This window comes from Dunckerocampus dactyliophorus, chromosome 12 (genome assembly GCF_027744805.1).
Source record: "Dunckerocampus dactyliophorus isolate RoL2022-P2 chromosome 12, RoL_Ddac_1.1, whole genome shotgun sequence".
NCBI lineage: Eukaryota > Metazoa > Chordata > Actinopteri > Syngnathiformes > Syngnathidae > Dunckerocampus > Dunckerocampus dactyliophorus.
This window is the reverse complement of record NC_072830.1, coordinates 19,031,848-19,056,196: the sequence shown is the minus strand read 5'-3', so window position 1 is coordinate 19,056,196 and position 24,349 is coordinate 19,031,848. Positions and strand designations below refer to the sequence as shown.

At 41.0% G+C, this 24,349-nt stretch overlaps 1 protein-coding gene and 1 non-coding gene across 3 annotated transcripts in view; one reads left to right on the top strand and one right to left on the bottom strand.

Moving 5' to 3' along the window:
• smtnl (smoothelin, like) overlaps nucleotides 1–17,155 on the bottom strand; it is a 28,702-nt gene extending 11,547 nt beyond the window's left edge. The window contains exons 1-2 of one of the 2 annotated variants that reach the window (XM_054795091.1): nucleotides 16,962–17,155; nucleotides 16,163–16,841 (exon numbers count right to left, since the gene is read on the bottom strand). In XM_054795091.1, the coding sequence (XP_054651066.1) occupies nucleotides 16,163–16,714 (552 nt within the window). In that variant the 5' untranslated portion in view covers nucleotides 16,715–16,841; nucleotides 16,962–17,155. The remainder of the gene's footprint in view (nucleotides 1–16,162; nucleotides 16,842–16,961) is intronic. The other variant, XM_054795090.1, reaches the window with a different exon arrangement.
• Nucleotides 10,654–10,725, top strand: trnap-cgg (transfer RNA proline (anticodon CGG)). The gene has a single exon. It is a non-coding gene; the product is annotated as a tRNA-Pro (tRNA).
• Nucleotides 17,156–24,349: the final 7,194 nt, after the last annotated feature.

The window sequence follows — 24,349 nt, the reverse complement described above, 5'->3', positions numbered from 1 at the left end:
CTAGAACAACCACTCGGCACTATCTGCAGGGGAAAATGAGTGATGCGGCTTTTCATCCAGCAGAGAGCGCTGTCTCATAAGGCAATTCACTCAACATTTTTTAGCACCGGAAGATGCTTTGTCAAGATGTGATGACGTGTAAGTGCATATTTTGTATGATGACACTGAATTTTGTTAGTAAAACTAAATTTTAAATTTGTTTAATAACTGCCAAGACATATTATCAGGCTTCGAGTATGAAAAATAGGCATTTTTCCGTTTTTTTGCAGGTGTGTCTGTGACTACTGTATGCACAACTGATGCCGCCGGCTGCTGGTCAACTCACACAACTCCTTGATTCAAAAAGAGGGGGCGGTGAGCCACCCATTTTTTCCACAGGATGCAAAATGCAGTGAGCTTATCAGGCGGGTTAGCCTGTCATCAAACAGACATTAGTACACTGACATTTTGGAAATTTCTATTCTCTCAACTTCATAAGAACAATTTGGGCAAGGCCCTTTTCTTTTCCATTAGCAAGGCCCATAAAGGCGTGGTTGGATGAGTTTGATGTGGAACTGCTGTGCCAAATGGAGGATGAACTAGAACAGATTGTCAGCCAGGGCATCTTGTCCAGCATTACTGAACACTGGCCTCACATATGTTCTTCTGGATGAACTGGAAAAAAATCCTGGGTTTCTTAATAGTTGCAAAAATGACACAGACTACAGTGGAACCCGCTTAAGTTGGCCCCGTTCATTTTGACAACCCGTCTATGTGGACCAAGACATCCAATCGTGGTCCACCATGTCCTTATTATTACTAAAAAGTGTCCGCTTAACTTGATGTTGACATACAGTATATGGCTTTAGTCGACATCAAATTTGAGACCAAAGAGGGCATTTCTATGAAAAATGGATCAGTTTATGTGTTTTAGTATTGTTAATTTCATCATTATTGTTAAATTGTGTGAAATGACAACAGCAACACAACACGTGTACACAGTGACTTCCTGTTTAGTGCAAAGTAAGCTTCATAACAACAGCACCCGCTTTATTGTCATTGTGGTCAAGACATACAACAAAATTTCCGGAGCAGCTTTGTTCGATAAGAGCACCAAATAGTTAATGAAAACCTGTCAACAACGGCTTGTGTTGACATGAGTCAGCCAGTCCGAGAGGTGTCGATTTAAACGGGTTCCCTTGTATAGTTGGAAGAATGACACAGACTATTTCATATAGCTTTTTTCCCCTTCTGTTCAGTTGTCCCAACGACTTGATCCGACTGTAATACTTGATGATATAAAGACCTGTGTCCATTACCAGCTTACACTCCAGGAAACTGCAGAACGTGTGAAAATGTGAGTTCATCTAGAAGGAATGCAGTTGACATGTGTGTTTGTGTTGTTTGTTTGTGTGATAACAGCTCTGAGATGACACACCTGTTGTTATGGGGCGTTTAAGAGAAAATGTGACAGTATGATAAGGTAGAAAGCATGATGGGAAATGAGGCAGAGGGACAAGGCTGTCAAGTGGAAACAGCTGGCTATCGAGCAGGAGGAGGGAAGCAAATTGTTGCATGTTTGTGCTGTGGGAAGGGGAGCTTCTCCTGATATCCAATGTGGGTCAGCGGGAGAAACATGATAGCTGAGTTGCTGCGGTTCCTGTAAACGCACCCTATCTCCACCTCTGGTTGCTGGCAGAACACTGCAACACTTCACATGATACACACTGACAGGACACCTCAGGTCAATGAGGCGGACCTCTGGGTATTTGTATGATTATATTACTGGGGTAAATCTACTTGACATTTTATAACTCCAAAATGTTACTGTATATCCAACATTGGGAAAGCGCAGTCTTTAGTGTTTAGTCTTAGTCTTTAGTGTTTTTCCCCACCGGTTCAAGACCTATGGTAGATTAAAAATAGCATTTAAAATCCTTTCAGCGGCGACAGATTTGGTGTTAAAGAGTTTTAAATACTTCTCCATAACCTTTGCTACAGGCATGCATCTGGCTTCTTCTGCTTACTGGAGCTTGTTTACAACTGACTGATGCATTACTGCCAATAAGAGGCTGGAAGCTGCACTCTGACATTTTACCTGTATTATCACGTATTTATAGATTATTACTGATTTATAGCAAATGAGATGTGTTTTCTGAGGAAAAAAAAATACAAAAATACTTTGACAAATAATCTGCGAATTTGCAAGGCTCTGAATCCTGAATTGTTGATGTAAGGGGATCCACTGTAATTTTGACCCGGTGTAAATTCGAGGTGGGGGAAATAATCGATTCTTAGATGCATCGCGATGCAGACATTGACGATTATTAATCGTTTCATGAATGTCAATAATCGATGCTGACGGAACAAAAAAAAAACAGAACAAAAAGACGGAAAGCGGAAGTGCCACCCGGACAATTTATGGTGGTGTAAAGGGCGCCGCACACGGAACGACTGATTGGCGAAACTCATCGCCAACGCATAGCAAACCATGCACATGAGAGGCAATGAGAGGCTGTGACCGTGTTCACATCCAGAGCGAATTGTATTCTCCCACAGTTTTGATTGATTATTGAAGATCACAAAAAAAGATGCATCAAGATGCATCAAGATGCATCGATAATAGTTACATCAAGGCATCGCAGGCCTCTGAATCGTAATCGCATCGAATTGTGAGGTGGCCAGATTCCCACCCCTAGTGTAAATTACAGTACATTACATTAAATTCAAACTTCACTGAAGAGTATGCTGTATAATCATTCCAAGCTATAAAAGAACAATTCAAATAAATGATTATGGGAGCAAAATTATGACGGCATTCATTCCCGAACTGTATATGTCATTGCTGTGGCGATGTATGAAGTTCTCCTGCAATCTTACTTTGCTGTAGGTCAGTTCAAGATGTGCACCAGAGAGTTGTACAAAACTCGTACCGACAATCTGTTCTGTGTGTCTTTTCAACCCAAGCGAGCATGAAAAGTAAGGCTTGCTGGGTTCATTTTTCACTCCCGCTGTCCCCACTATGTACACTGTATCTACAACATATGGCAACAATAGACTCTTATGCCTTGGCTGTCCACCGAACTCCCCCCCTCCCCGCAGCCTCCACTCTTGCCCTCCCCGGTTCCTGGCAGTGATGCAGTAAGCTGTGGGGGGGGGTCTGACGTGCTAGGTGAAAGGTCGGGAACGTATGACAAAAATTGGACCCTCCTGGATACGGGAAATGAAATCTAGAAACAATATCAAACATGTGTTTTTCAAGAGATTATTGGCATGGTTATTTCTTGTATGAAGACTTGTATCAACAATTTCATCTGTTTAGTCCTGGTGGGTGGGGGTGTGTGGATCAATATAAATATTGATAGTATCAATACCAATGGGGGGTATCAGTATCAAGTTAATATTAGCTACTGTGTGTTTATTTTCACAAAGATATGTGTTCTTTGTTGTGTAGTTCATATTGTTAAATTGTTGTTGTTGTTGTTGTACTGTATTTGTGTTTGTTTAAAAACTCGGTCATTAGACACAGGTGGGCTTTGTGGTCGACAAACTAAAGGATATGAATGAGAGCCAATGGTAGTTTTTTGCTTGTGTTAACTTATTGTGCTCGTTATTTTGCTCAAACGATTGTTTGTAGTAAAAGGGAATAATTGTATTATTTTCTTGGTATTGTTACCGACCCTGGGCGCGAGGCGGGGCACACTCTGGACTGGTCGCCAGCCAATTGCAGGGCACATATAGCCAAACAATAATACATAATCTTGAACAACAAATTAAAAGCAAAATCACGAAACCATTCAAATTTCTAGTAAAACATAGAGCTAAATACAGTACATTTACTTGATATCTGCTCTATTTGCAGCATTGCCTCCAGTCCTGGTTGCCTAAAGATGTATCCTGATGTAAACCTGACAATTCTTCTAATAAAATGACACGGATGATGACATACTTCCTGTATACAGAGTTGTAAGTATGAAATTGATTAAGTGAGCCATGAACCTTTGATTGTCTTTGTACATACAGTACTGCAGTACTGCAGTAGTCAATTACTCTACAGTTGTAATGATCCAATTGTATGCTTATCCTGTATCCTATTGTTTCAAGTTTTTATTTACATGTACGGTGTGTTGGACAGACCCATATCAGATACTGAACACCTGAAACAACCCACATGTGAACACATGTGAGTAAATAACTACAGGCCAGAAGTGCCGACAATGGGCAGCGACAACATAAACAAACATAATTGGACGCAGATGAGGCTGAGCTCATTGTGCAAGCCATGACTCAAAGGCTGAAAAGGCAGGTACACTTACTGCACTGGCCGTCGGCCATTGTTTTCCTTATTTGATGGTTCACTGTAATTCAGGACAGATGCTATTTAGGACTGTGGTCACCAGCATCTTCAGGATTGGCTTAAAGTCGTCCCTCGGTACATCGCGGTTCAAACAGCGTGCTGTCACTCTATTGCTGTTTTTTTCCAATAATGTATTAATTAATAACTGAGCATGGTTTTGTGGTGGGATTTGGCCTATAATTGGTAAATAATATGCATATTTAAGCAAATGGTAAGTATTCTTGGCCTTTTGAAGCATAACAATTACAAAAATTAAACGAAAATATAAGGCATTCAGAAGGCGTGATATGTATGTATGTCACAGCAAAGCTGCCAAACCCTTTATACATTTTCGACAATTGTTTGAACTCCCAAGCATGTGGAGTAGGATCAACAAACAAATTCCCATCAGAGCCACCGTACGTGAGCATTTGTCAACTATCTTGGACGTCAACAGCCTGTATAAAGCATCAGTGAGGCTGCTGGGAGTGTGTATAGACTACAATGTTTCTGTTCCGTTCCGAGACTGTGATGTAAGTCCAGTTTTAGTGTAAGTCAGAACGTATACCTAGGTCATGCACACATACGGTATACACAAAACACAGGGAGGACATAATAGTAATAAAGAGAGAATAAAGTACAATAATGTAATGAGACAGTAATAAAAAGACAACAACTCCTTGCTTTTATCCCTGTGGTCGTCTTGTGTTAATAATTCATGGGAGTGCGTCGTGACCACGGAACGTTCTAACATGAGGACAGCCTATATCAGCCATCACCAGATGGCGGACCTCGGTCCGGACCCAGACCCATTGATGACAACCATCTATCCATCCAACCATTTTCTTTGCCGCTTCTTCGAATAGAACCATGGCTTGCTCAAAAGTAACAACAGTTGATAGAGAAAACCAAACATTTAAAAGTGAAAGGCCGGCCAATATATGTTCATTCTTCCAGAATCCTGAGCCAAACCGCTGTCTCTCATGTGCTCAGAAACTGTAGCGCCCAGTATGAAAAATCTACGAGTCATAGCACATTAATTTTCAGCACAGCAATGTGCAAATGAGTCTTTACAAAGGATTGTATGGATGTTGGAGCAAAACAAAACATCTTTCGCTGACGAGACAGTGGTGGAGGAGTGCTTCTGCTGCAGAGACCTTACTCAAAGGTAAACAATGTACTGTTGCAGCATTTCTGTTAAAGAGACATTTATTAAATTATTATTTAATATTTCTTTTTCAGAGAAACCACTGCAGTTTTATTTAACTTAAAAATAAGCCTCTTGTGCTCATTCATTGTTTGTACAGTCAAATATTTTTGTGTTTATCTGAAATTTGGTCCTGTTTCCTTTTAAATGCAATTTAGAGGCCAAAATAAGTGTGTTGTATGTCTCTAGTTCTCAATTATTTTCTGTCATGCCCCCACTGGGGAACAGAAATATTTTTGCACTCACCCAATTTGAAATACTATTGAGAAACTGATAATATGTACTTATCTATCTGTACTCTACAGACCGAAACCAGCAAAATGCAACAAAATGGAAAGCAGTGAAGTATAAAGGCATTCAAATTGCATGCTGAGTACGACAAATTCACACATGTTGGCAGGTCTCAAGTCTTTCCTGCCTCACGCCCCCCGACAGTTCACTGTGTCCGCCCCACATGCACAAATCTTTCTTCCATTGGCAAGCACTCCAAAAAAACAAAACAATAAATGGGTGTGTTTTGTTAGTTGCGGTGCTAGAATCCAGGTTAATATTGCCATGCTTTTATTTTGAAGCTTACTTGTAGTCACTGTGTGTATAATTTAATGCTGTATAACTGGACAGTAGTTACTGTATGCCGCTGTTCACATTGCTTAGTAATAATGATGAAGTTAACAATACAACACATGTTGACATTAACAGATCCATTTTTCACAGAAATGAGCCCTTTCGTTCTCAAATTTTATGCGAACACCAACTTAAATGAACACTCTTGATGAGTTGGCCGACTTAAGCAGATTCCACTGTATATACTTTAAGTGCAGCTCAAAAGTTTCACATCCAAAAAAACACGTGGGAACCTCTGCACTAATCAACACCTCTCACAATTGTTTTCATGCTAAGTTTGGCTAAATCTCCCCCACAACCTCAGGGTCATTTTTTCTGCACACAGCAGGAGATAACTTTGTTCCTGGCAGCTCTGTCACACAGCAACATGCCCACCATTACGTCAGGATAAACAAGTGACTACCATCACCATTCAACAAATTAAAATGCACACTTCCATGCTAGCTTCATTTCAACTGGGAATCGTGGCCAGTTACTTTTTGTTCCTGTTGTATCCCTTCAATAACTCCAGCTCTTCCTGACCCCTGCAGACCGGATCATGACCAGAATCCCCTCCATGAGTGCAAGGCTGATCTGCGTTATACTAGCACACAAACTACTAGCATTGGTAGCATTTGCATTTCATCGGCATACTGCCATATGGGTGAGAGTTTGCAACAGGTAGCAGGTAGTGATTATTATTAATGTATAGCTTCTGATTTTGGTTGCATTTGATTGCATGTTTGTAAGATTTATTGTATCGGACATTTACCCAACTATTCTTCAGTGATTGATTGGTAGCTACATTAACTTATGGAGTCATGTCTCTACCGTCTTCTCGGCTCTAATTCTGCACGAAAGAATCGCATTGATTGTCAAATGTTTGGAATACTTACAGTTTCAGCATTGGATGACATTAGATTGTGATGGCGTGCCTAATGTTGTGTCTGGTGACTGCATGCACGCACAGACATATTATTTCATTGCAGCTGGAGAGAACACCTTCATATTGAAAGTTGCAGCTTCCAGAGGGCAGTGACGGAGTCCCACTGGTGGGCCAGTTATTAACTTCCACTGTGATGATGACGGGAACACAGTCTTTTGTCTGGAAGTCATTAAGAGCGCCGAGAGTAGCCAGGGAGTGGCCACATACCTCTGTTAAACCCCCCTGCATGTGTTCACACACAGCCACGCTCACTCTTGTCTCAGCTGTTCTTTCAATTTAATGATATCAAACACAATCCACTGTCTTACTATTGGCACATTTTTTATGTGAATGCATAAAAAATAGGATTCAAAATATGCTTTAAATCAAAGACCGCTGCATTAATAGCCACAAAGGGTGCTGTTTGCATCCAGCCTTACAATGTAGCCGAGCTCAGAGACAGCGAGGGGAAGGGTGGCCTTAAAGACAGGATGGATGGGTTCTGGCACAGGTCAGGAGTTATATGGGGAGTCTCTGCAGACAGTTTGTAAATGTCAGATCTCTTTTTTTTATGGAGATAAACAGCTTTACTGCTCACTCTCTGCACAGCATGAGACCTTTCCATGACTAAAACACCTAGCAAGCACTCATTCATTCAAAAAGGGACCTGTGGGATCTGTACAATCTCTAAAAACACCCCAAAGACATCAATTTGTTATTTTCTTTGTTGGTAAAAAAACCCAAAACTGACAGATGAAGGAAATTTGTCTGTTAATACAACATTTTGGTCTTTTGGTTTGGTTAAAAAAAAAAGATCACGGTACAGTGGCACCTCGGTTTTCACTGTTAATCCCTTATAAAATGTCAGACGAAAACCGAAACGTACAAAAACCGAAGCAATTTTTCCCAATGGAAATAATGTAAATCCAATTAATCTATTCCAGGCACCCAAAATATGAACAAAACATTTTTATTGAGAATAATTATAGTTTTGCATGCAGAAAACAATGTGAAATACATATAAATGATGAATGAAATGGATGAATTATCACTTTATTGAAGACTCTTGTTGGGGAGGGGACGCCATCATATTTTGTGATGAATCTGTTAGTGTTTCTCACCTTCTTTATCAAATTGCTGGCATTTGCAACTTTCTGTGGCCCTTTGGCGGGTTGTATTTAGTCGTCTAACTCCATAAAAAATGCTCTAACAGTGAGTCAGCAATTAGTAGGGTACTTCTTTTGAGCACTCGATTCTTCAGAACGATACGTTACAGGGCAAATGAACTAGTTTGATATTGTACGATAACCAAGACAGTGTACAAAAACCAGGGCAAAATTTTGGCAAAAATTTTCGTAAAAAAAACAAATTATACAAAAACTTGGTAGGTTTGACTGTAATTGTTTGAGACTCTTCACTTCTTGATGAATGTCATTTTACAACAAATAACCCAACTAATCAACATAGAATTGTGACTTTGCAGCTGCTATTAAGTCTTTGCCTTGGGAAAAACTGATTGGCGTAGCAAAGGGCTTTGCAGCCATTGCAACCAGGACTATGAAACCTTATACCAGTGGCGTCCAAAGTGTGGCCCTGAGGCCATTTTCTACATGCAGCTTGTTTTTATTGGCCCTTGGCATATTTAAAAATAAAATTAATGAGATATATTATTTGATATAGTGGAACTCTCATCAAGTCCTGGTCCTAGTTTTCTTATTACAAAAAGTGCACTAAAGGGGTAGTTTCTATGAAAAATCGGTCAATTTACTGTATGTAAAGGTGTTGAAGTATTATCTTCATTTGTTTCTTCTTTAAACATTTTAAACATGGAATTGAATCCACAAACTAAACACACAGCCTCCAGCACCAAATAGGTCCTTTTCTTTGTACCGGGTTCAGTACATGAAAGTTCCCTGAACACAATCAATCCATCTTCCTGACTGGCTAAGCTTCGTGGCTGCAGGGTCTGCTGCAGGTTTTGCAGATAAGAGTCAAGGATAAGATTGGGGGGTGGGTTAAGTAAGTGATAGTGGGAGTGGGAGAGTGGATAACAACTGCCCCAAGCTCAACTTTTCCTTCTCAAGATATCGGCTGTTATATAACATGTGTTGCGAGTCATGTCCCGAATCGTAACTCAAGCACATCCAAACTCTATGTTGATTGAGAACATGTATTAATGTTAACACAAATAACTACACTATACGTACCAAAGTATCAGGATACCTGGCCTTTATACCAACAAGAACAGAAGTGTTTAGCATGTTGGCCGGACAGTCATGAGATCGAGGGGTCGGACCTCTGCCTGGGCATGATGGATTTTAATTTTCTCTCTGCGTGCGTGAGTTTTGTCCAGGTAAAACATCCATGTTATGTTACTCAGTGACTGGAATGTGGCTCATTGGTCTAAGGGTATAATTCTTGCTTTGGGTGTGCGAGGTCCCAGGTTCACATCCCAGATGAGCCCACCCTTTGCATCTGGATGGTGTTGCTCAGGAGGCATAGCTGTTTTCCAGTAACTGAAGAGCTACTGGTTTGAATCCTCCTCTCCTTACTGCTGCTCCAGTAGAACAGTACACAAAGGGAAAAAAATTGTTTTATGTTTTTGCACCAGACCCTTCCCCTTTGAGTTTTATGCAATGATCAATGCGGTCTATGGCCCTAAACCAAAGACCTTCATCCTGTGAGAGCAAAGAGTGGTGTTCTTCATTCAACTCCAGCGAGAATTCCCAAACCAACCCATTGATGTTGATTGGGACATACTTGATGAACTTGAACAGTGTCCAATTATCAAAGAGTTTGATGAACCCGTTAAGATGGATGAGGTCTAGGCAGCTAGAACAGCAAGCTCAAGAAGAGACCTGGTCCTGATGGTATGTTACCTGAGGTTCTTGTTTATGGTGGACGTGCTCTGCTATCATTCCTGCACACCATCTTCAACCTGTTTTGGATATCAGAAAAGTTGCCATCCAACCTGATCGATGCCATCCTAGTCAAATAGAATTTTGTTGCTTAGCGTGGTGGGGAAGCTACTTGCTGATATACTACTGCAACGCCTTCAGCAGCTAGCAGAGTTACTTTACCCCGACTCTCAGTCCGGCTACAGAAGCGTCAGAAGCACAGCTGATGGTATCTTCATCTTGCGTCAAATAATGGAGAGGTGTAGAGAACAAGATCAGAACTTGCACATCGCCTTTAATGACTTCACCAAGGCCTTGGATTGTGTAAACTTCTTTTCACGGTATTCGAAAGTCTGGATGTCCCCTCAATTTAGTCAAAGTCATCAAGACGCTGTACTCTGGAGTGCATGCTAGACTGTGAACTTTCCAACCTACTATAGTACAACAGTGGAGTCAAGCAGGTAGCTCCCACTCTGTTTGGGATATACCCTTGTCAGGTCATATGTGTATAATAATATTGAATCCTAATCAAAATCATGAATTCAGCAATGCAGCAATGGGTGTTTCAGGGTTTACTGGATTAACAAAAATTGGCTTTATGGTGCCACTAAAGCCACTAAATGGCTTTAGTGGTGCCTTTATACCAAGAACAGAAAAGTGGTTAGCATGTTTGCCTCAGGTGTCTTAACATAGAATTCATGCATGTGGCTCGTTGGTCTAGGGGTATGATTCTCGCTTCGGGTGTGAGAGGTCCCGGGTTCAAATCCCGGACGAGCCTCTTTGCGTCTGGATGGTGTTGCTCAACAGGCTGTCGTCCTGTATCCCAACCTGTTGTGCCCTGTGTCATCCACACTAGGTGCTGCACAATGACTGGCCACTGCTCCCCAAAAGGATGGGTTAAATGCAGGCACCATGAACATGGTTGGTGTGCAACATCAGTACCATCAGTAGCTTCATTCAGAAAGCAAGACGAAACACGGTCTGATACGGCTGTGGGCACGTATCAGAAAAGTGCACATAAAATAGGGATTAAAAAAACAACCTTCCAAAGCTCTCCTAATTTGTTGCAATAAAATTCACTGTGGGGATATAAAATTACTTTATTTAATCGTGTGTGCTAAGTATAGGTCTTCTGTTAAACACACGTCATTTAAAATTTGGCTGTTTTTGTATCAAAATAGGCTATTTATAACAACAACAAAGACATTATTTGTAAAAATGTATGGTCAGCATCAGCCATCGGCACCCGCATGTAGTCAGAATAGTGCAATCTTGATCAAATTACATTTTTATATGACTAGATGGGCCTTGCGATTGGCTGGCGACCAGTCCAGGGTGTACCCCGCCTGTCGCCCGAAGTCAGCTGGGATAGGCTCCAGCATGCCCCCGCGACCCTAATGAGGAAGAAGCGGTATAGAAAATGGATGGATGGATGACTAGATGGAGAGCTTGATAGTCAAATCAGGCTCCTCCAAATGGAATCGACTATAGTCGACTATTCTAAGACTTCCCTAGATCCAGCCATCTCTGTGTAGACCTTGCTCTTGGACTTGGCATAGTCATGCTGGAACAGAAAAGGACCTTTCCAAACTGTCTGGGTAAGATGGAGAATTAAGATTCGCAGGGAACTAATGGGCCTGACACTCCACTGACGGAATCAATTGCTGAAGAGAGGTGCAGCCATAGTTTTTCTAAACTGAAACAGTCAGACATGTCAGCAGGGCGATTTGTGATTTCCACCTCTGTGTGTGTGAGCTGGAGGCAAACAGGCCCGTGCACACCACTTTGGCACAAAGACCTCTAGCTTGGATTCAAGATATGAAAAATTCCTGCAGTCTGTGTGTGTGTGTGTTCAATCTTAACAGACCTGTCTGAACAGCCAGTTGTACCGCATGTTATCCACGGCAGGAAGAGTGAAAGCTGCAATCATGCTGAGGTTTGAAAACATGGATGAAAAAACCCCCAAAGAAACAAATCATTATAGCGAGTGCAGAGAAGAACACTCCCAATGAAACTTTTGACCGACAGTGGGGGATCTCCCACAGAGTCACGACAACAAAGGTGCCCTTGTTTTGTTTTGCATTGGCCACATTATTTCACAGCGGATAACATTCCTCTGATGTAGCCACCAAACTGTCACCACAAGAGGCGAAATGCACTCTGTGAAACTTGTTTGTACATGATGGCTTGTGCACCTGTAGTGATTTGGATACATACTGTAACAACACAGAAACATTGAAAAGGTTGGTGCCTGGAGTAGATACTCAAAACTAGAAAACTGCTGGTTCTTTTCTTGCAGTCTGCATCATTTCGGAATGATCTGAAATTATGACACTATTGACTAATAGTAAAAGTGTAATGATAAAATAAAACCATACCCCATTAAAGAGACCCTGGCAAGATGAATGGATTTGTTACTGAGTCTTGCCTTGAGGACCGCTAATCAACGCACCAAAGAGGTTTCCCAACCACCGGACGCGGACAAGTACATACTGATATGTCACATAATCTTGTTGGTTTCTTTTGGACTCTACCCATCCCAATTTTCTTTCTAATTTCCTTATTCTTCCAGGGATTATCTTTTGTGAAAAAAGACTAGCCTGGATGCCTCGACAAGATGGAATCCTGAGACTTCAAAAGACACCGGACGTAGTCGAAAGTCAAAGGTCTTGTCTTTTTTTGTGCAATTCTTTCAACTGATAGTCCTCACTGCTTTTTGATTTCAAAAAACAAGTTTTCTTGTTCATATTCCAAGGCAAGCAAGGTTATTCATATACAGTATATGCACGCCGTCACAATTTAAAACTAATAGAAGAAAAAGGTTGTCCAAATAAAATAATGAGGTGGAAGATAAATCCGCTTTCAATCCTAACATAGTTGACCTAAAATATTGTACAAAATTCCAAAGAGAAAGTGTGTGGTCACTTTGTAGATTTACTGTAGGTTCACGTGACAGATTGATAACAAAGTGAATTTTTCTTATTAGCCTGCTGGAGTAATGAGGTCAGTAATTTAGCTTCAAACATGGGCTATATTCACACTGCAGGTCAGATTTTTTTTGTTAAAATTAAATTTTTTATGTGGTCGTTATTAGTACGAAAAAAATGCGACTTGTCAACGTGAACGCAACGCGTCGAGAAGTGACGTGCATGCGCAAAACCAAGACGTCACACGCATTTCCGTTTGTTTACGGTAGCAATTTCAAGGATTTTGGGCAACGAGAGCGAATATTTTCTCAACCAAATGATTCTGCGCAGCAGATTAAGAAGAAAGAGGGCAAGAATTTTAGCCATGGTAGTTTGTGGAGAACCTGCTGTGGTGTGTGTTTCGAGAAGTATGTGTGTGTGGCAGGAACCGTGAGCTGCTTCACTGACACTTTTCGGATTACAAGAAGAGCTTTTGCCTGCATCGGTGAGTCTCAATCTGCATCACACATGGTGCGTTCAAAGGTTATTCGTGAAAGCATACATTTACTTATAAATGCAATATCAATGATCGATAGTCAAGATTAAACACTTTCAATGCACAACGTCACCGTCAAACTTATTTATTTGTTCATGTAACACACACACAACAGTGAACAACTGTGAACATCTTCATGCTGTCAACTTCTTCTTCTGCACTGTACTTAGCTACTATCTGCGCTGTGGCTGTTCACATGAGGCATTCAAGCACATTGCATAAATGTCAGTTTGGTGCTAATGTAGTCAAGCCGTTTTTAATTTTTATTCACGTACCTCCTACGGCAATCTGTGTACCCTGAGGGGTACATCTACCCCACTTTGGCAACCCAGGCCCTAGTGCAACGTCACAAGCAGAGGCTCGTAGTTGGGCGCCTTGTGGCCGGGCATTCACCAGCGGTGTGGGCTAAGCCTAAACGAGCCAAAAGGGATCATAGCCCTCACGGACCCACCACCTGCAGGGACAAGCAACGTAAGGGTCTGGTGCTATGTGTGTTAGGTGGGAGTTGAGGTCGGGCGCCTGGGCAACCCAGTCTTTGTTTGCCGAATGTGGTCCTTAGGAATGTCATCTCTCTAGCGGCAAAGGAGCCTCAGAGTAGAAACACTGCTCCTCCACATCGACAAGAGCCCGTTGAGGTGGCTCAAGCGTCTAGTTCGGATGCCTCCGGGAAACCTCCCTCCCAACTGGGAGTAGACATGTTGAGAGACTATGTCTCACAGCGGGCCTGGGAACACCTCTCTGTCCCCCCAGATAGAACTGGGAAGTCTGAGCTTCCCTACCCCGCAACCGGGACCCGGATTGATGGAAGCAAGTGTGAACAGGGCAGGAAAGGAAATGAGGATATTCACAATAAATGGTTACTAACTAAATAAATGGTTTGAAGACTTAAAAATGCTCTAAGAGCAAACAAAAGCTGGAACTTTGGATGAATTATAGAATGAAAAAGCAACACACACTGACACATGAGCCTTCCAGTGCAGAATGATAACACTACTGTAAATTTAGGATCATGCCTGGCTTGCCTCATGATACAATTAACCTTAAAACATCGCGGAGCTCTGCCGTGCAACCACAGTCATCCAGGCTGCCACAACACAACATACTGTAGCTCCAAATACACTCGCAATCTGCCCTTTTACCACAGCAGCCCTTTCGCAACTTGGAAAATTGCATTGCAATTACTGGATTACCTCCTCTGCTATTGTATGTAAAATCTCATCCATGTTTCATAGACTTTTTGCCCACAATGTGGTCAGTACAAATACGACAACAATGTAGTGTGACAATGCAATGGACCAAAAAAAAAAGAATAGTTGAACTAAAAATACAAGTCCAAATCAATTAAAGACATGCTAGAAACTTCTGAATACTACAATTCCCATTGTGTCAGAAGAAACTACATTTTTAAATGTGTTCCGAATGTGTTAGCACTTTACAAGAAGGGTAACCTCATGAAGGGTTTATAAATAGTGCCTTGTAAATCATTAATAAGCACTTTCTTTGACAGTTCAACAATAAACTTCCTACAGTGGAAACTGTGGACTCACGTCAACGTAAGTGGCTGTTGACAACCAAAACCACAACTAACCATTGCTTGCACATTTACTTAGGCATTAGGAAAATGGGTGATAATAAAATAAAATAAACTGTTACGTTCTCCTCTGATTTCATCCATCCATCCATTTTTTATGCCGCTTCTCCTCATTAGGGTCACGCGGATGGGGGGTATGCTGGAGCCTATCCCAGCTAACTTCGGGTGACAGGCGGGGTACACCCTGGACTGGTCGGCAGCCAATCGCAGGGCACATATAGACAAACAACCATTCACACTCACATTCATACCTATGGACAATTTAGAGTCGCCTATTGACCTAACATTAACCTAGCATGTTCTTGTTCTGATTTCAGAACAACATTTTCAATAAGATTGGATTACGCTACAAACCCTCCTCTTCTCTCGTCAATTGCCATTGTTCACTTGCAACACACTCCAGGTTTAAGCTCTAAATATGCCTGACGTGCTTATTAAATTCATATAACGTATAAAAAGTACTGGTACTTACCAGTAATGAATGATAATGTAAGATGATCCATGAACAGATGGATTTAGTAAGTTTTGCCAGCTGTGGCACAGTTTTACATACACAAAACAATGCAAAAGAATTATAAACAACGAATAAATGGAGCTTATTGATTTCTCGTACATCCTGGCAATTCAATACTGCTTCTTTTTGATGGCACTTGCGACTTTCTTTGGCCCCATGACGAGTTATTGAGGGGTTGCACTCAATAAAAAATGCACGGAAAGTGAGTCACCAAAAGCATAGGGTACTCTGTTTGGGCACTCAATTTTGCGGGTACAGTACAATGCAAACAGACTAGTTCGTTACGTGCAATACTGTACAAAAAAAGAGTCTATACAAAAACCAAGGCAAAAATCTCTCTCGAATCAGACAAAAACAGCAACATACGAAAACGGAGATTTGGCTGTATAAGTTTCACTTTTCACAATTATGGCGTGTTCAAGGACTGCTGTAGAAAATGTGAAATCTCAACGCTTGGTGAAAAAAAAAGGGGGGGGGGGGGCTATTTCGGTGATGAAAAGAAAAAAAATAATTTTTGGACCAAAATTCTGTGGATTTGCAGGGTTGCAAATGCTGAATGGCGACTGAGCAGGGATCCACTGTGCTTCATTGCAACACAAGTGCTTAATTGCAAGAACAACAACTGCTGGAGAAATGTTTTGTACTCACGTTGGTTTTGTTGGACACAGCAAATGTGGCTCGACTGGAGAAACGAGTAGTGGACGGGCTACTACTACAACCAGGACTCATCACCATGGAAGAAACTCTTGACCCGATCGGCGGACTGCTCGAGCTGGGGGAAGATGTGTAGGTGGAAGGGGGGGACGCAAGGCTGGTTTGGCTCTGACTGATGGCCTCCTTAATCTCCCTCTGGTTTGTGTGGACGTCATTGAGATGATTCTTGCTGCTGCTTGGATCACACGTCATCCCACCGAGGAGCTCCACTTGTTGTGTCACAGCTTGCAGTTGAGCCCTGAGCTCGCGGTTCTCCAGCTGGAGCTGAGCCACAGCTCGTCCAAGAGTCTCGCTCAGACTGACAGCGTCCTCCAGGCGATGCTCCATATCAAGCTTAAAGGCGCTGACATCCATGTGGATCTCCCTGATGGCATCCCTCAGGGTGTTCTCATGACGGCATAGGGCCTCGCACACCGTCTCCCCGTCTGGGGTGGAGGAGTGAGGATGACACAAGTCTCCCATCTCAGCCAGCGTTGCTGCTTCCATCGGGTCAGCTGTCACTTCTGGTGGGGATCTTTCAGTCTGGAGGTTACGTCTACCCTCACTGCTTAATGTCTCATTCAGTGCTGTCTCTTCTCCAGAGACCTTTGCTCTTCAGGTGTGGATGTGTCCTCTATAAGTGTACATAAGAAACAAGAAGATGGACTCACATGATTTCATTTCTGAGGAGTTTTGAAAGTCTCGTAAAACTCAGCGATGAGGTCATGGTGACTAACAGCTGCAGCGAACTTACCTCAATCTCATTCTGCCTTACACATCACAGCTGTATGTGTGTATGTATGTGTGTGTGTGTGTGTGTGCGTGCATGTGAGAGAGAGAGAGAGAGAGAGAGAGAGAGAGTGTGTGCTCCGTGCCGCCTGCTCGGGTTTGTTTAAACTTTCAGACTGAGCACTCCTCTCGTCTTGAAGAGGGAGCAGAAGGGGAGGGAGCAATGAGGAGGGCAGTGGTGAAGAAACATGGAGTTTAAGGGAGGGGACAGAAGGAGGCCGGTTGCTTCTTTTGCACTGTGTAAACCAACCGTGTACAGTGGAACCTTGGTTAGCATCATTAATTTTTTCCAGACGGTCCGACTCTAACCGATAACCAAATCAAATTTTCCCATAAGAAATAATGTAAATCCAATTAATCCATTTCAGAAAGCCAAAAATGCTAATACAAAACACAATTTTATAGTTCACAATTATAGTTTTACAAGCAAAACAATTTTAATGCATATAAATACATATAAATGAGGAACGAAAGGGATAACTCGACATTTAAGGTTATTTTTACCTTAATTGAAGATGTTACTCTTGACATGACTGAAAACAGGAAGGTTGTGGTGGTGGTTGATCTCGCTACCACGTCATGTCTTTGGGAACAACACATCTTCAGTGAAAGTAAATGTGTTGATTTATCCCTTTCATTCCTCATTTACATGCATTTGCAATTGTTTTATGCACATAAAATCTACATAACATGCTAAAACTTACTATGTAAAAACTGTAAATGTTGTAGTTTATAGTTTGTGTTGTAGGTGACAAAGCAAATGAGTGTAATATCTAACAATATATTTCATTAATGATTAATTCAGTTTATTTTTACAATATGCCAAGGGCCAGTTGTGGCCGAAAGTGGCCCCCGGGCCGCACTATGGACACGCCTGCTGTAAACTAGACGTCCTCCTCTGCACCACTTCTGTCTTATCATCGTTTCTTTTCCCTATCTCGTCCATTCATTTCTTATCTTTTACTTAGAAATAAATCAGTTTCAGCCTTGATATTACAGTTCATTTCTATGAAAACAACTGACAAACTCAACAGTCAAATGCAAATTGAACCCATTCACACTAAATTGAGCGCGTACACAAGAGATGTTAACATGACAGAAATGCAAAAACAAAAATATAAAAATGAATTAAGAATAGCCTCTTTGCCCGGAGACATGAGTGCAACACAAATGACAAAAAATGTCAACAACTTTGCTTTCTAAGACTTTGCTTATTAAAGTGCTTGCATTATGAAGGGTTTTCACACATTACAGTAAACAATATGATGCAACACATCTTAATCCAGATTTTTTTTTGTGCTTAATAACATAAATGTGCTTTGAATTGAATGAAATTCATAATACAGTAAGTGAAATGTAGTGAGTTGCTTATTAGCATTTTTGGTATTGTGTCAAATAGGTCAGGTACGGCTTTCCTTAGCATAAATTAACTACTCTTTGGAGGGGAAATTTACAACTTTATTCTAAAAAATTTACGTTATTTTCATAAATTTACGACTTTATTCTCGAAATCTCAGAATATATAAATACTCGTATTTATATGCGTTTGCTAAAGAAATACAGTAAAAACAGTTGCATTGTAATAAGTGAATACTAATTCTATTAAAGCATTAGAATTGTTGAATGGCTTTAAAATGACGTTTAATGGCAAAAATGAGCTATCTTACCTAACACCGTTGGGGGAAGCCATATCCTGACATAGTCAAATCTGTTTAGGACACAATTTAGCGCATTTAAAGTGTGTAATGGGCTCTTACGGGTTAAAAATCATTATCTTCTCATCCACTTCTCATCCCTGACTGTGTTTTGTCAAGATAAACACTGCAACTTGTCAAGTAAGAAATGCTTTGGAATTGAATGTAAAATGTCTTCACCTGCATCACAGAGGGCCTAAATAACTCTGTTTTCTTAAGGTAGCCAACATTTCTCCTTCATTGTCTCGTCTTTCCCATGATTGTGATGTTGGATGTCAGGATGAGACAGATGTCAAGTGACCCTCCCCCCTGTAACTGGACCCCGACAGAGCAAACATTCCGCACACCAGATAGCCCAAGCGTGTGTGTGTGTGTGTGTGTGTGTGTGTGAATACTTGAACACACATATATACTTATTATAATCCCACTACACTCTGCTGTACATATTGAGTTGCACACCACACACAACCAAACCACACACACACATGAAGGCATGCAAGGAAAGATGTCACAGTCAGGGGGTTGCAAATGGAGAATGGGGGGATTGCAAATACTTGTTGATAGTTGTTTTTTTCAAGTACTAACAGACTGAGACCCCGGGGGTGGGCGGATTGATCCAAAATATCAATAGTATCCATACCAAGGGTAGTACAAGTATCGGATCTATGCATGATACTTTTCAGTTCTCATCTATGTCTTTTTAATTCCCGCAAATTTGCGATTCAGCATTCGCGACCCCACAAAGTCAGAGATTTTTGGTCAAAAATATAATTCTATTTTTGTTTTTTTCTCTGAAAGCAGGCTGTTTTCGTCACAATTTGAAGTGTTTGAATTTCTTTCCTCATCACTGATAATATTTTTCGCGTTGAGATGTCGCACTTTGTTCAGCGGTCATTGAAGGCACCATCGTGTAAGTAACCAGGATATTAACATATAAATATATAAAATATTTGTCCTATGTTTTATTCAGATTATAATCATATAATTATAATAATTATACAATTATAAAACGGCAAAATCACAAAATCATTCAGTGGTCTTAAAACATTTCAAGCAGAAAGTATTGGTGTCAGCAATACAGGCCGTGTATTACATACATTTTACTTGGAATCGTAGCGATACCAAAATTAGCAGCATTGCCCAACCCTATCGTCTACGTACCACAACCTGCATGTGTGTAACCGCATGTGTGTATTTAAAAACGTGTGTCTTAGCCGGGAGATGAGGAGGGGGTCTAGGCAAGCTGATTTACTGGAATATCGCCCCCACTCCCAACTTCTCAAACCAGAAGAATTCAAAGGTCATGAAGTATTTACTTCATCAGCCATCAGGGAAGTGGTGTACAAAGTCTGGCTTGGGGGGGGGCAGTTTTTTTTTTTAACAAAAAATTTAGTTTTTAACAAAAAACATGATGCACAGCTTCAACATTACAAAGGTTGATACCACACTGGAAAGAGAATAAAGTTATTTGCTATGTAAAAAGTGTTATTCTAAGTAAGTATTGGCCTCGATTTAGATATTCAACAATAATAAAATACAATTGAAATTGAAACAACTTAAAAATAATAGCAGTTTGTCCTGGTAACACTTTACAATAAGGTACACAAAATGACAGCAGCTAATGAGGAACGAATCTACCTAACCCTAACCACTCCTCATTAGTTACTCTTTAGATCTTCATTAGTTCCTCAGTAACCACTCTACTCATTAGTTCCTCAGCGACTACTGTATTTTTGTGTACCTTCTTGTAAAGTGTGACAGTTTGACCTTTTATAGTTACAGTTCTAATTGGCATTAATTGATTTGAGCAGAAATGTTCAATAAGGAATTCGAAGCCAAATAAAAGTGAAACTGGACACACGCTTCAGTGTACAGTAGGAGCTAAAAGTTGTACAAACAGCATAAAAGTTTGCCTTTTTCCTTAAAGGACCACTGTGGCAATCGTAGGACTTGCTGAAGACTTGTGGTTGAAAATGGATGGATGGCTCCATCCATCCATTTTCTGTACTGTTTGTCTTCACTAGCGTCACGGGTATGCGGGAGCCTATCCCAGCTGTCTTTGGGTGAGAGGTGGGGTCCACCCAGGACTGGTCGCCGGGCACATATAGACAAACAACCATTCACACTCATGCCTATGGACAATGTCTTGGATGGATGGATGTAGCTAAAAAAAATAATTGTGACAACAAATAGAAAAAAAGAATTCCACACTAGATTTAGAGTACAGTCTTAGATGAGAACTTCCTGACCTCAGCCCGAAATGAAGGTGGGTCGAGGACAGGTCTTCCAGCAAGACAATGACCGAACACTCGTACGGCCAAGGCAATGAAGGAACGGCTTAAAAAACAAGCTGGAGTGGCCTCGCCAGGCTCCGATGTTCTAATCAGAAAATCTGTGGAGGACTCTGAAACTTAAGAGTTGCCAAGCAACTGCCTCAAAACCTTCAGGTGATCTGTAAAAAGGAGTGGACCAAAATCCCTGAGATGTGTGCGACTCTGACGACCGAGTACAAGAAAGTTCTGACCTTTGTGTTTACCTCACTGTAAGTACTGTACGTTCATACACAAGTCCTGTGTTGGGGCTGTGTAGGATCAGTTTTCATGTGCTCATGACCAACACACAAACACTTCACAAAGTAGAATGTGGTAACCATGGACTCACTTCATGAGCTGACTTATTGCTTTTTCCTTCCACGGATGCCAGCTCTTTGGAATTACAGTATATGTCAACATAACACATCTGATGTGTGTGTGTGTGTGTCTTGTAGAAGAGCGGCACTCAGTGAAGATATTTAAAACCCAACTGAGAAGTGTGTACACGAGAAAGAGGCGCACACACTTCAGTCTGCGAAGGTCACGATCCATTAGCTGCAGTTTCCATGTAAACACAAGGAGTGGAATACAGCTTGCACGGTGTCATTCATCACAATAGGAGACGCCTACTCAAGTATCTGCTCTCACTTTCCACATACATGTGTTGCCAGCCCCCATATCAATGTCCATATGCTATGCCAATTTCACATTTCTTGACATAGCTGACTCGCGTCGACATAAGCAGTTGCGGATATAAGCGAAAATAACAATAGTTTGCACGTTTATTTGGGACTTTCGTCAGAGTCATAAGGAGAATGGGTGATCATAAAGGATTTTTTATTTAGTTTGTTTTCCTCCAGTTGTGCAAATTGCATTTTTAGTTTATCATTTGAAAAGCAGACAAAAGTACGGGTGAGAAGTTGACCACCAAAAGGAGAAAGCCCATTCTTAAGAAATTTGTTTCCTGTTCCCACCCTTCTGTTGTTTTTAATGATTTTGACGTAACCACATATCAGCTTTAGCAAAAACACGCGGACAATAATGATGAAGTTAACAATACTACAAAAAATGACAACATAAACGGACCAATTTTTCATAGAAATGACCCCTTTTGGTCTCAAATTTGATGTAGACAAAAGTAGTTGACAATGTATGTCGATGTTGTCTTTAGCGGGCACTTTTTAGTAGATGAGTTGTTCGACTTAGACGAATTGTCAACATAAATGGGTTCCGCTGTAATCCATCTACGGTTTTATGGTCCATCCATCTATCCATTTACTTTCGCTTTCCCGGGTCACGGGAGCAGCAGTCTTAGTAAGGAAGTCCAGACGTCAAGGTCTCCGGCCACCTCTTCCAGTTCCACCGGCGGGACATTGAGGTGTTCCCAGGCCAGCTGTGAGATATAATAACTCCAGTGTGTCCTAGGTCTACCTCGGGGTCTCCTCCTGGCTGGGCATGCCCAGAACACCTCACCAGGGAGGCGTCCAGGAGTCATCTGGACTGGATGCCCGAGCCTCTCGATGTAAAGGAGCAGCGGTTCTACTCTGAGCCCCTCGTAGATGACCGAGCAGATATGGAGGAACACAAACACAAGTGCGTCTGCATTTGTAGGCCTACTCTGAAATAATTTAAACACTTAACTCTGTAAGTCTTTCTGAGTGGTTCCCATATTTGTGTAAAATGATAATTATAAGACATATTGCTATGCTCTTGTTAATTACATAGTTTTATTTTACTGCGCAGTGACTCGCTTCAGACTCAAAACTCCCTCACCCTTTTTTTCTCTCCCGCACAATGAGACTCACTGCATACACTAGCCTACCTCCCCCTCCCTTGCGCATCCAATCAGCAGTCAGAACGCAGTCTAGAGACTTTCGGACTTTTGGTAAGTCGGATATTTCACATTCTTTACGAAAATGCACGCCCCCTACTTCGGTGTTTAAAAAAAATCACCGTGCTCGGGTAAGGGAGCCGCAACAAGGAGGCTGAAGGGCTCTGGAGCCTCGGGTTGCCGACCCCTGTGTTATGGCGTGACTGAAGTTTATGCATTTATTTTAAATAAGTCACGTTAATACGTTTTTAAGACCTTTGAAAAAGGTATTTAACACATTTAATGAGATTTTAAGAGAATTTTTGACATTTTCAAAGGCCTTACATTCAAACGATTGGATTTTACACGTTTGTAGTGTTAATTCTTACATATGCTCACTGAAGTTTGGCAGAATTTGCTGACGTCAGACATAATAATGGAAACCTCCAAGTTTTGTTTTCAGAAAACTGTTACTAAACTGCAAAAAGTCCAACTTTAAAGGCATTTGACTTGAGAGGTTCCGCAGCATGACAGTATATCAGGCTGTGTTGTGTTTGCAGTGCTACCCTAACACAGTCTGCACACACAAACAGAGCCCAGCTTGCCAATAAACAACCAAGATGTTCCCAAGTCAATGGAACTGCATAGTTATGCAATGACTCAGTACGGTCAGAGTCAGTACATATTGGTTTGAAGCATGCAATAAAATCTTATTTCATTTTTTTTTTTTTTAGCAAAGCATGCTGGTTAGAATGAGCTTGTTTTCAGCCAAGCCAACTGCACTGGAACTTAAAAACTTAAAGTCATTTTTGTTCCTTCCGTTCCTTTTTAATTGTACTTGGAGATATCTGCAACCTGACCTCACCAAAGAAACTGGCAGGAGCATAAAATGCCTGTGTTGATGCGGTATTTCAATCTGTCACAACAGCAACAAGAGGAGATACAGCAAGAGTGATGCAGAATCATTAAAAAAAAGATTGTTACTTCAACTTTTTAAAGAGAAGTGCACACCAGGAAGTGGGACGAAGGGGAAAGCAGACAAAAGCAAACATTAAGCTGGCACACATTGTACAATGTACACCCAGGGTGTCCAAACTTTTCCCAGCGAGGGCCACATACTGAAAAATGAAAGGATGCAAGGGCCGCTTGAAAGGGAAAAAACTGCATTTCACCTTTGTAATCTAGATGAAAAGCTATTAAAAATGATGTTCTTTCCATAATAATACGACTTTTGTTCTTCATTCAATTATGACTTTTTTCTTAATATTTTGACTTTATTCCTGTAAAATTACAGCTGTTTTTTCCATTTGTGCTGTTTTTTTTTGTTTTGTTTTTAATTTTCCAACAATTTCATTTCAGCTTTCCTCTTCTTGTAATTCTAACTTTATTCCCATAATATGTTTTATCTTTTTAAAAAAATATTTATTTTTTCTTTATTTCAACATTGATATACAATGATATTTTTCCTCATATTACACGTTTATTCTCGTAAAATTGCAACTTTTTTCCCATTAGAAAACATTTTTTTCTCTTAATA